The 13,544-nt window shown below is 37.3% G+C and overlaps 1 protein-coding gene across 5 annotated transcripts in view; it reads left to right on the top strand.

Moving 5' to 3' along the window:
* The window catches only part of UBE3D (ubiquitin protein ligase E3D), a 161,513-nt gene that overhangs the window by 25,846 nt on the left and 122,123 nt on the right, over positions 1-13,544 (top strand). For all 5 annotated transcript variants that reach the window (XR_009690981.1, XM_061131927.1, XM_061131926.1 and 2 more), the window contains exons 4-5: positions 5,454-5,685; positions 10,871-10,940. Coding sequence is in view for 4 of the 5 variants with exons in the window: in XM_061131927.1 (XP_060987910.1) it covers positions 5,454-5,685; positions 10,871-10,940 (302 nt within the window). In the remaining variant the exon portion in view is untranslated. The remainder of the gene's footprint in view (positions 1-5,453; positions 5,686-10,870; positions 10,941-13,544) is intronic.

Here is a 13,544-nt window from a genome sequence, read left to right as displayed (position 1 = left end):
CAGGGAAGTTGCACCTTATAACAGTTCTTTGGCATAATTTCTGGGGTTCCCTACAAAGGCTGCAGTCAGAGAAGTCCAAATCATGACATCCTTGTCAGATATTACAGATCGTTCAGACTTGCTCCTGGTCCAGATGCAATATACCAATCAATGATCAGTTTTATTACAGTTGGTCTTGACTAGCAATATAATCAATGCCTACCATCTACCTGGTTTCCAGGGTAACAGGTCTAGGTGGTTAAACCAAAGGTCACATTCTCAAGCAAGGAAAAAGTTTGTTAACCCTTTCATTTGAGTATGCTGCAGACTACCTCACATGTTATAGTTATCAACATATGCTATTAATATGTTTGCACCAACCTCATAGTCCATTCCTTTGACAAGTAAGAGCTTACACAATGAGTCAGCCACTGTGCCTAGTGCTTGGACTACAGTGGCAAGTTAAACATACATGGTACCTGTCTTCATATTGTTTCCTATGCCTGTTGCCTGCTTGCTTACTTCCTTTCATTGTGTAGAGAACTCCTATTCAACCTTCAAAGGTCAGCTCAGATTTTACTTCTTCTCTGAAGCCTGTGTATACGCTACTCCCCTGACATTTGGTACATATTTCCCTGAGTTCATTGATTCGTTTTGCAAATGCACAGATCCCCTAAAGTAATATACACATTTTATGTGCAGGTGGGAATGTACGTTTGAAGAAAGAGGTGAAAGCTTTCATCAGGTTTTCAAAGGGATCTGAGCCATCCCCTACATTTCCCCCTTCAACTCCTGAGAATTTAGAACTACGACTCTTATGAGCACTTATTATATCCTGGTTCTGTTATTCCTTTCTAGATAGATATTTCCTACTAGAATGTGAATACCTTGACAATGGGACTGTATGTATTGCTGCTAATATTTTGTGTCAGCAGAATACCTGATTCCTAGTAGGCTTTTAGAAAGTATATGTTGAAAGAATTTCTTTTTAATCTCCTTAACAGACTCAGCAATTTGAATGATGCTAGTGCTGAAGTATTGCTTAATTTGAAAGGGAATGTTCTTGCTTCTCTTAAACTAAAATCAGCTTTTCTTGTTCCTACTTCTGTCTTCTGGAATTATAAATTAAATCCCTGCCCTTCTCCATGTTATGATTGCCCTTTTATGAGACTCAGAATTGATTGGGAAAATCAAAGAAAAAGAATTCACACAAGGGAATCATTAAAAAATAATGCATTTGCATCTTAAATATTTTCATTTAACACATGCAAATATACTTTAACTTAACTAGTCTTTTATTATGAAACTAATATCATCATGTTGAATGTGAGTCTGCTGCTGTGGACTCTTCTAGCTTTTTTCACTTATGCTATCCTAAATTCATTATCCAGAGTTTCCAGTTTAAGTTCTTTAAAGTGGAATGAGAAGTTAAACACTGAAGCAGTCTGATTGCAGAATTCTCGGTTTTTACTTTTCTTCCCTCACCTCAGTTTTTTATAGTTATGTTTCTCACATTTCACCAGTGATGTTGTTTTTTAAAAACTGATTTTCCTTTACTCTGAAATGTATAGTTTTTAGAGGAATAGCAATTCATAGTCCCTTGGTGTACGTTTGATTAAATTATGTAAGTAAAATAACATGTATAAGTGGCATAAACATATCTGTGATCAAATATAGTTGATCCTTAGCGGGTGAATGGTCCAGCTGATTGGAGCAGAAGTGAGCAAGTTTTCAGGGTGCTTTAAGCTTTCACAATATTCAAGAGCATTAGGAAGACCGGGAGCATGTTTGTTTTCTCTTTTTCAGAATAAGTTATTTTGAAATGTCCTCATCATCTTGCCACATTTCTTCTCCCCTTAGACTCTTCCCAGTTTAGATTAGAATAGAGGTAAATCAGGCAAAAGTCTCAGATGTCTATATTTGTACAAGAAAAAAATAAAAATAGTAGCAAATATAAGGGGCTTCTTAATTGTAAGGACGTGCTAGGTGTAAAAATAATGCTAGAGTGGAGCTTAGTTTCTCTCCTCTTGAGTGTGGCCTAGACTTCCTGACTCATTTCCAAACAACAGAGTGTGCAAAGGCAGAAATAGGAGCTTTTCTAGTGGAGGAGCCTAGCAGATGCCACCTTATCCCAGTAATGGAGGTTGACATCCCCAGGGATAAGTCATATTGATAGAGGGTCCCCCCTGGTGTGGTGTGATAAGAAGAGTGCTTTACCTCAGGGGTAGACTTCCCTCAAACCCGTAGCCCCAGTCTGATCTCGAGAAAATATCAGACAAACTCAAATGAGAGGGGTATTCTGTAAAATACCCAACCAGTATTGGTGCTAATGGTGAAGAACCCGCCTGCCAGTGCAGGTAGAGGTAAGAGACACAGGTTCGATCTCTGGATTGGGAAGATCTCCTGGAGGAGGGCACGGCAACCCACTCTAGTGGAGAATCCTGGAGAATCCCATGGACAGAGGAGCCTGGCAGGGTACAGTCCATAGGGTTGCACAGAGTTGGACATGACCGAGGTGACTTGGCGTTACTCTTGAGAAATCTCAAGGTCCTGAAAATCATGGAAAGACTGCCCCAGAGCAGAGGAGATGAGAGCAACGTGATGATTCAGTGCAATGTGTTGGAGACTTCCCTGGCAGTCCAGTGGTTAAAACTTTGCCTTCCAATGCAGGGAGCACAGGTTTGATCCCTGGTTGGGGAACTAAGATCCCACATGCCATGTGGCGCAGTCAAAAATTAAAAAAAAAAATTGTTTCAATAAATAGAAATAAGTGCAATGTGTTGTCATGAATCAGATTCTGAAACAGAAAAAGGGGACATTAGTAGAAAAACTGGGGAAATCCAGATAAAAATAGTAGTTTTGGCAAATCTTCCCTAGTTAAATACACTGTTAACATTAGGGAAAGCTGGGTGAGGTATATATGAGAACTGTGTGTACTATCTTTGTAACTTTTTTGTAAATGTAAAATTATGCTAAAATAGAAACTTTATTAAAAAATAGTCATGAGAGAAATCACAGAAGAAAGGATGGGGTGATTTGAAATTTAAGGCATGGTGATGAAATGAAAGTCAACAACCCCAAAACAATTTTTGTCACAGATTTTAGACCAAGGACTTATATTCTTATTTTTTTTCCATTTATTTTTATTGGTTGGAGGCTAATTACTTTACAATATTGTAGTGGTTTTTGCCATACATTGACATGAATCAGCCATGGATTTACATGTATTTCCCATCCCGATCCCCCCTCCCACCTGCCTCCCCATCCCATCCCTCTGGGTCTTCCCAGTGCACCAGCTCCAAGCACTTGTCTCATGCATCCAACCTGGGCTGGTGATCTGTTTCACCCTTGATAATATACATGTTTCGATACTATTCTCTCAAAACATCCTACCCTCGCCTTCTCCCACAGAGTCCAAAAGTCTGTTCTGTACATCTGTGTCTCCTTTTCTGTTTTGCATATAGGGTTATTGTTACCATCTTTCTAAATTCCATATATATGCGTTAGTATACTGTATTGGTGTTTATCTTTCTGGCTTACTTTACTCTGTATAATGGGCTCCAGTTTCATCCATCTCATTAGAACTGATTCAAATGAGTTCTTTTTAATGGCTGAGTAATATTCCATGGTATATATGTACCACAGCTTCCTTATCCATTCGTCTGCTGACGGGCATCTAGGTTGCTTCCATGTCCTGGCTATTATAAACAGTGCTGCGATGAACACTGGGGTACACCTGTCTCTTTCAGATCTGGTTTCTTCGGTGTATATGCCCAGAAGTGGGATTGCTGGGTCATATGGCAGTTCTATTTCCAGTTTTTTAAGGAATCTCCACATTGTTCTCCATAGTGGCTGTGCTAGTTTGCATTCCCACCAACAGTGTAAGAGGGTTCCCTTTTCACCACACCCTCTCCAGCGTTTGTTGCTTGTAGACTTTTGGATAGCAGCCATCCTGACTGGCGTGTAATGGTACCTCATTGTGGTTTTGATTTGCATTTGTCTGATAATGAGTGATGTTGAGCATCTTTTCATGTGTTTGTTAGCCATCTATATGTCTTCTTTGGAGGAATGTCTGTTTAGTTCTTTGGCCCATTTTTTGATTGGGTCATTAATTTTTCTGGAATTGAGCTGCAGGAGTTGCTTGTATATTTTTGAGATTAATCCTTTGTCTGTTGCTTCATTTGTTATTATTTTCTCCCAATCTGAGGGCTGTCTTTTCACCTTGCTTATAGTTTCCTTTGTTGTGCAAAAGCTTTTACATTTAATTAGGTCCCATTTGTTTATTTTTGCTTTTATTTCCAATATTCTGGGAGGTGGGTCATAGAGGATCCTGCTGTGATTTATGTCGGAGAGTGTTTTGCCTATGTTCTCCTCCAGGAGTTTTATAGTTTCTGGTCTTACATTTAGATCTTTAATCAATTTTGAGTTTATTTTTGTGTATGGTGTTAGAAAGTGTTCTAGTTTTATTCTTTTACAAGTGGTTGACCAGTTTTCCCAGCACCACTTGTTAAAGAGGTTGTCTTTTTTCCATTGTATATCCTTGCCTCCTTTGTCAAAGATAAGGTGAAGGACTTATATTCTTAATGCAGAATATACTTGTACAGATTAATAAGAACATAGTAATACCTCACCAGAAAATAGCCATTGATCATAATTTATAGAAAAGACACAGTGGTGAATAAATATAAAAACCAGTTCAATCTCACCAGTAATTAAAGAATTGTCCATTACAGCAGTTTCGAAAATATTTTTATTTTCATCCATTACATAGAAAAATGATAATATTCAATTCTGGAAAAGGTAAGTGGAAGAATTATAGATTGGTATAGCCTTTCTGGAGAGCAGTTTTTCCGTAGAGGAATTGGATTTAAAAATATGTGTATCATTTGTGCTTATACTCTCCCACATAAAAGATTTCTTTCCCAAGGAAATAGTCAGATGTGTATACAGATTTTCTAAAAAGACTGTTCATCATAAGGTTGTTAATAATGAAACACTCAAAACCCAAATATCTAAAAGTGAGGGAATGACATAAAAAGTTTTGGCACACCTGTGGAATAGAATAGAGTCATTAAGTAGCCTGATATAGTTTAAAAAAAAAAAAAGCAGCAATGCAAGCAAGATACAGTTTGTGTATTTTCTTTGATCTCAGATGGTGTGCATGTGTGTGCAGCTGTCTCTCTTGAAGGGCTGGCAAGGAGATAAACAATCATGTTTATTGTTTAAAAAAACATGCTTTTTTAAAAGCAGTTACCTGTCCTTGGGTGGTAAGGAAAAGATGGATTTTATTTGCTTTATGCCTCTGTATTTTCACAATTGTCTATATTGAGTATATATTACTGTTGTCATCAGGGGGGAAAATAACACTGCAAGCAATATGGTTAATGAGTTTCTTTCATCTTTTATGTTGATTTAGTTTTGAGATCACAGTTCCATTTTGTTCTATAAAACATCATTTTTCCTCTTTCCACTAGGAAGCTCCTGAGAGTGCTCCCCCTGCCAGGCGATAACTGGGGCGCTCTGGTTGACGAGTGGTGTTGTCATCCTGACCCCTTTGCTAATAAGCCACTTCATCCACGAGAGAATGACTGTTTCACCGGAGACTGTTTCTACCTGGTGAATTTAAAGAGTGATTTGTGGCGGCCAAGACCTAAAGAAGCCCCAGTGGAGACACACCATCTTTCTTCTGAGAACCATCTAAAATTGGTAAAATACCTTTTAAAATAAATGCTCATTTTGAGGTGGGTTTAGAAACTGGTTTCTCCAGTCTTTTCTTCAATCAAGCCATGTGAAACAGGCAGTCCTAAAGGCCAAAATCTTTTATTTTCAACTACTTCTATCATCAAGCCCTGCTCTTTTGATATAGAAAGGGCTTGTACAGGCTTTAAACCAAAATAGTCACAGGGGCTGGAGGAAGAAGGGAAAGAGGCTTTGTGCATAGATTTGGGAATGTTAGTTTTTACAAACCAGAGTGCCCTATTTGCTTGCTTTTGGGACAGTATTCCATAATCTGTGTGCATTTATCCTGATTTAAATGGAAATTTTTCTTTGGCTGTAGGATATCTACTGTCCTGTGAGGTCTAGGTATTTCCCTGTGTCTTTCTGTAGTCTAGATTTCTGTGGGTGTCGTACAAGCGAAGGCCATCAAGCAACAGAGGAAGTGGAGGATCCCAAATGTGAAAAGAAAGCTGAGGCCACAGGCTCCATGTTGGTGCCTGACAAGTGAGATCAGGCGCTCCTTCTCTTAGAGCTGCTGGAGGGAGAAGCCTATTTCCTCTCACTGCAGAGAGCAAGTGGTTTACCTTATTTTAAAAGAAAATCAATGGCATTGACTCGGCCCTTGTGAGAGATCAGTCCCCGGATGGCAGGTCAATACAGATGTGATTTAAAATGTTAAGAAAATCATTGCCAGAGAACCTTCCTTTTAACATCTGATTATTGGTGGGAACCACGGCATTGTGTGTTAAATTTCATTTAAAGCTCCTGTAATTTTTGTAGTAAGAACTGGACCACTCTAGGATATATGCAGCAGTCCAGAAGATCTTAGTTTGTCAGCTAGTTTATAGAACTCTTTCATAATTTGAGGGAGATTAAGGAAGTTTGACAAATGTCGAGGTTATCAGTTTAAACTATGTAAGTGTCTCAACTTTCACCATAAACACAAGTCCCTTTATCTTTAGGTTCCATTTAAAATTATAATACTTGACTCTCTCTCTCCTCTCTCACCCCAACTCTCTGTAAGTATCTTAAGCTTTCATAAAGTCATAACCATTCGTATTTTCTTTGATCGCCACTGCTTTTCAGTGTATGTATGTGTGTCTATTATATAATATATATTAGATGAAGTATATATATACTAATATATGCATATATTAGAATACATATATATATTAGAATACCTCCATAATTATAGTGTTTGGCCATCTATAGTTCAAAGATAAATGGTAAGCACTTAATGTACATCTGTTATATTTAATATGGTTGCAGTAAAATTATATTTTAATCTAAATACACTAGTGCTTTACTCTTTTATGTATTTTGACTTTTCATTTTTATGATTAAACTGTACATTTTAAAAATATTTAGAAGATGTGAGTAGAAGAGGAATGGGGAAAGATTAAATAAGCAAAACCGTGAGTTTCCCTTTTTAGATGAACTCTGTATTCTATATGAAAACAAATTCCTCACATTTGTGTCTTCATCAGCGATGCCACTTACAAGAATTTCTCTTAATTGTGAACAGCCATCCTGTGTGTTGTGCCATAGTCAGACATTATGTTTTTTAAGTATCAAGGAGACCATGGCAAATTACTGTCATGACAAGCTACTGCTGGCAAGATTGTTTTCAAGTTAGCCTGGATGGAAGTTTCACTTTAATTGCATATTGCAGCAGTTGAAAGAATATGCCTGAGACCAAAATAGTAACATAAATTTGGAGGGACCACTTACACAGTGCTCTCATGGCTCCTGTGGGAACAAGGCTTCTCTGTGCTGTTGAAAACCTATTTCTCATATCACCCAGTCTAGCCATCTAGCAGGGTTTTGAAATGTCACATGGTGATACAGCATCCTAATGGTATCTCTTGGGAAACATTTTTCTGGTGAGACAATATCAAGGGTCCTTAGAATGGAAGCCACACAAAGGAAAAGAAGAACGAGGACAGAAGGCTAATCCACCTCTCGTAGCAGTGTTGCCATCGTGCAGATATATTGATTTAATTAGTCCACAACAATGTCTGTCTTTGATGTTTGCTCTGTAGAGTTCCTACACTGCTAGGCTGCTTCTCTGCACAACTCGCTTGATTATTTCCATGAAGCACAGGTCAAGAAAAACGCACTGCAAAGCAGAGTTTCTCTTTCACAAAACTGAAAGCATTATGTTAATTTCCAAGATCAAGACGAGTTGAGCTTATCAGACGTGCATTCTGCATGTTTTCTGAGTATTTGGTAGAAGTAATTTTTTTGTCTCTGCTTATAGGAGATTATGAAAACGTATTTTATGAGGAGCCCACGTGGAACAGGAACTTTTATTTTTAAAAGAAATGCTACTGGGACTGGGAACAAGTGAACCTTTATTAAAAATAAATGTATTTTAACTGTGGGAAAAAATTTTAAGAGATAACTCACCTCAGCATGAGAAATGTATATTTTAATTCTGTTTAAGGAGTCCTCGACAATGAATTACTCCAAAGCATATCTCTAGAATTATAATATTCATAAATGACCAAAAAAAGCATAAACAAGCATAAAGTTCAACTCTTATTCCTTTCCTTCAATAACCCCGTGTGTGTACAGCACGTTATTTGTGCCTCTGAGAATAAGGCAGTATACTTTTTGTTTTCAAAAGACATCTATTGAAGGTTTCCCTATTCTTAGATTTATTATCTCTTGTGATATTTTTTATGCCTTTCAATGAAATGAAAATTTTGCATCTGTTAAGCAGATTGATAAAGGTAGCATCTCAACTTTTGATAAGATTCATAATATTGTTCTAGACTTAGAAAGTAGCCACACATATGACTTCATCTTATATTTTAAAGAACAAATGAAATTGAACATTGCTATTTTAGCCAGTGAGTATGACTAACAGTTTTACCTTTGTTTTTTTTGGTTGTTTATTTTGTTAAGTTCATGAGGAATTTTTTTTTTTTCTTAAAATAATGTGTTGAACTTTGTAAACATTTGCAAATGTAAAAAAATAGAATTATGAACTTTGGTCAGTCATCTTGATTCATACAATATGCTTCATTTGCCCCTTTTAGTTTTTTGCTCAAGTGCTTTAAAGCAAATTCTAAACATTATGTCAATTCACTCCTATATAGATTGTTCTTTTTTACATGACCACAGTGTCATTTTCACACCAGACAAAATAAACAATTATTACTCAGTGACACAATAGCAGGCCTTTAGCATCTGATGGACATACGGTCCCATCACTTCATGGCGAATAAAAGGGGTGAAAAAGTGGAAACAGTGACAGATTTTTATTTTCTTGGGCTCCAAGACAGTGACTGCAGCCATGAAATTAAAAAATGCTTGCTCCTTGAAAGGAAAGCTTTGACAATCCTATACAATGTATTAAAAAGCAGAGATATCACTTTGCTGACAAAGGTTCATATAGTCAAAGCTTGGTTTTTCTAGTAGTCATGTACAGATGTGACAGTTAGATCATAAAGAAGGCTGAGCACCAAAGAATTGATGTTTTCGAATTGTGGTGCTGGAGAAGACTCTTGAGAGTCCCTTGGACAGCACAAAGATCAAACTAGTCAATCCTAAAGGGAATCAACCCTGAATATTTATTGGAAGGACTGTTGCTAAAGCTGAAGGTCCAAAATTTTGGCCATCTGATGCAAAGAGCCAACTGATTGGAAAAGGCCCTGATGCTGGGAAAGATTGAAGGCAAAAGGAGAAGGGGGCGGCAGAGGATGAGATGGTTAGATGGCATAATCAACTCAATGAACATGAATTTGAACAAACTCAGGGAGATAGTGAAAGACAGGGAAGCCTGGCATGTTGCAGTCCTTGGGGTTGCAGAGTCGGACACGACTTAGCAGCTGAACAACCACCAGAATTCCCTGGTGGTCCAGTGGTTAAGAATTCCACCTGGCAATGCAGGGGACATGGGTTCAATCCCTGGTCCAGGAAGATTTCAGATGCTGTGAGGCGACTGAGCCTGTGCTCTACCTGAGAAGCCCCACGAGGAGAAGCCCACACACCACAAGGAGCGAAAGCCCGTGCGTAGCAACGAAGACTCAGCACAGCCAAAATAAATAAAAATTTAAAACAAACTATTAAAAAAAACAGTACCTCATACAATCAAATGGGTGAATTTTGATTCAAAACAACTGACAACAGATGATACTTCTAACAGAATTGGTAAAATCTATACAGTGGAGGACAAAGGAGCCTGGCGTGCTGCAGTCCACGGGGTCGCAAAGAATCGGACATGACTCAGCAACTGAACAACACCTTTTGACCACCTTCACCCATTTTTGCCCATCCCCGCAACCTCTAATAACCACAGATCTGTTCTCTATGTTTAAAAGTTTAGTCTTTTGTTTTCTTAATAATTAGAATTATTCTAATAATTCTAGAATTATTCTAGAACAACTGCTAGCTGTTTTAATCTGTGTCCCTATTGATAAAGTTGGATTTTTTAACAATGTTGCAGGAATTTGTTCTAGAATACTGTCTCTGTCTTTTCAGTTACAGTGCACATGTTAAATGGAAAAATAGAATTATATGAGTGGGTTAAGTATTTTTAATTTCCGATGGTGGTTATGAATTATAGTTTACTTTTACATAAGTTGTCCTGGACTGGGAGTCAGAATAATACGAGTTCAAGTTCTGATTCTTCTGTTTTCTAAACATATGTGTTGGGGCAAGTCACCTACCTTTCTACCTTTGTTGCCTGCCTATTCTATTCTAAATCCCCTGGAGGAGGGCACGGCAACTCACTCCAGTTTTCTTGCCTGGAGACTCCTTTGGACAGGGGAGCCTGGCAGGCTATAGTTCACAGAGTCGCAAAGAGTCGGATACAACTGAACTGACTTAGCATGCACCCACACACATTCTAAATGATAAGAATGTTTGGAAGTGCTTTTTAGAATTTTTAAGATGCTTCTTGTTCAAATTACTTGGTGGCATGTAGATTATAAGGAAGTGACTTGGTTTGGAATAATCGTTCTGTTCATTATTTTGTCTTTAGACTTAAAAAAAAAAGATCTCTGTGCATGTGGTTTATGCATACAAGCTAAGTGTATTCCCAGTATTTAGTAGATGGCAAAATAAAATGTAAAGTTCAAGGTATACTCTAGAGGCCATGTTAAAATTATATATTCCTTTTAAGAAAAGCTGAATGACATTTAAATGACATTTTTCTATTCTACAGAAACCAAAGGCAAATACCAAAGTAATTTGTAAGCGTTGCAAGGTAATGTTGGGAGAGACTGTGTCATCAGGTAAGAATTTCATAATTCAAAAAAGCCAAAATGACTGCCTTCTCGTTACGTTAAAAAAACAAACAAACAGGAGATTTTATAGGACATATATATGAAAGAGAGATGACTAATACATGTTATAGAATTGAGAATTGATGCTTTTAAAAATAGAAATCAACTAATATATCATCCAATATGCCAAGAAGTTTGACCTTTATAAGTACATAGTATTGAGTCTTAAGCATTAAGAATTTGGGTCGTTTTCAGTATTGTATATCTTCTTTGTGGCTATAAAGTAGTATAATATTTGTTTCTTAAAGAATATGGAAGCTTTTTTTTTTTTTAATACAACTCCTCTGTCAGAGGAATTGGTTACCAGGGATGATGGAGGAGATGCTTTTCTTGGTAGTTATCTGCCTTAGGGCTGTGTTTTGAGGCTTGGGCGTGGGGGGTGGGGGGAGCGGTACACAGAAGTTGTTGAAATGGAAGAAAACACATTCTGAGTTTTATGCTCTGTTCCTTGTTCTTTTTCCCAGTAGTGTTAATTATATTTTGTGTAAAATCTGTGTTATGCCACTATAAAGTTAAATAATGAAAATCCTGATAATTAAAATCCATCACTCTTTATAGATGTGGTTTAAAAATGTCTAGAGAGCTCCAGCACATGTTAGCTTCATGGGTGAAGAATAATTGTTTTTAATATAATTAATTAGAAGATGTGATTTAAGTGAAACTGCCATCCTCAAGGGAAAGCAGATGGTGGCATTTTTTGTTTGTTTTTTAAGATCATCAGAATCTCGTAAGGAGTTACTTGCTCAGAGTGAACAGAAAAGGGAGCATGAGTAGCAGTGTAGCGTGCCACCCTCAATGTCATTTTTGGAGAATGAAAGCAAGTCCTTCGCAACAGTTTAGAAAATCTTAAGGCTTCCAGCTAAATAAGGTGAATTGACTTTTTTCATGCTTTTCTCTCCTCCCTGAAGCCCAGTTAAAAAGTCAGTTAAGGAATTAAAAAAAAAAAAAAAAAGGACATCCACGGAGACAAAAGAGAAGTGGAAAGGAGACAACAGTGATGTGAACTGGGGGTGTAAGCAGACTTCTTTGGAAGCTGTAAAGCTGAGAGAGGGGTGGGAACACACTTGGCTGTGTGGAGGAGGCTGCAGCCTTGGTGTCTGCAGAAGATCGATCGTCTTATAACGAGGGAGCCAGAACTCAGCTGTGGAATCCCAGAAATGGACAGAATTGAGAGCTCGCGGTTGAGAGGTAGTAGTTATCAAGGACAAGGGGCTGAAAGCAGGAAGTTTGAATGCAAAGTTTGTATAGGAGCCGTAAGATTCCTGAGACTGTTTCTCTCCTTGCAACTTGCTTATACACTCAAGGTAGGAGATTGGAGCAGCCTTTCTTGGAATAATGGAAGTGGACTAACAAGAAAAGATCTGCAGACACTGATTCTTAGGGGTTATTCAGCAACAACAACAAAAAATGAGCTTATGTTCAGCCATTCTACTGTCAACAAGCCTTATATCTATACCCAAGTGCTTTCTCTTAGCATTCTATTACTTTACATTTAAATATGAACAGATTGCTGAGAATCAGTAAATATTAAAGAGAGTCCAAAGCAAATAAATAATCAAGTGTACAGAGCAGGGGCATTGAAAAGAAACAAATTATGTATTAAAACAGAAAAAAAAATCTCTTAAAAAACCATAATAAGTGTCCTTGGAGAAATGAAATAATACTGCCTCTACAATTCAGAGAGTGTCACATTAAAGATGTAATAGCTTTAAAAAAAAAACTAACCAAAAGAAGACAAAATTAAAGAATTATTTCAGAAATCAGGATCAAAAGACAGAGATTGAAAATTGGAAAGGAAATTAAAAAAAAAAAAAAAAGGTCATGTAAGTTTCCTAAGGATAGGAATATTTTCTATCTCATTTATCACAATGAGCTTAGCACTTAGAATGATATTTGACATCTAGTGGGTACCCAGTAAATATTTATTGAATGAGTGAATGAAATGAGCCTTTTAGGACATCCAACATCTAGCTGAAAATTCTAGAAAGAGAATAAAGACAACAGGGTGTGGGAAATCCATCAAAGAACAAAAATACTAAAACCACAGAACAAGGACTTATGGGCCCCAGCTGAAAACTGAAAGGGTCCACTAACTGTCTTAAACAATTAATGAAGGATGATGAGGAAGCTGCTTAAAGCCACGTCACAGAGTAATCTCCAAACACCAAGGACAAAGCTTCTAGAGAGCAAAAAGCAGGTAATGTACAAAGGATTAGGAATTAGAATGGCACTGAACTTCTTAACAGCAGCATTGAAAGCTAGAAAATGATGAAAAATGCCCTCATAATTTAGAAGGAAAAAAGATTAGAATTTAGAAGAAAAAAGATTTTCAACCCAGAATTCAACAAATAGTCAAGTGTGAAGATTATAAACACATTTTTGGAGCTACAGGATCTCAAAACATGGACCTCAAAGTTATATTTTCCTTAGGGAATCTACCATAGGGTTATGCATCAGCAAAAGTAGGAATTGAACCTCAAAAGAAAAAATGTGGGATTTGGGGAACAGATCATTCAACACAGGAGAATGAAATAAGGAATCCCATGGGGAGGG

Source organism: Dama dama, chromosome 28, assembly GCF_033118175.1.
Source record: "Dama dama isolate Ldn47 chromosome 28, ASM3311817v1, whole genome shotgun sequence".
Classification (NCBI taxonomy): domain Eukaryota; kingdom Metazoa; phylum Chordata; class Mammalia; order Artiodactyla; family Cervidae; genus Dama; species Dama dama.
Note: the sequence above shows the minus strand (reverse complement) of the source record. Positions and strands in the feature narration are given on the sequence as shown.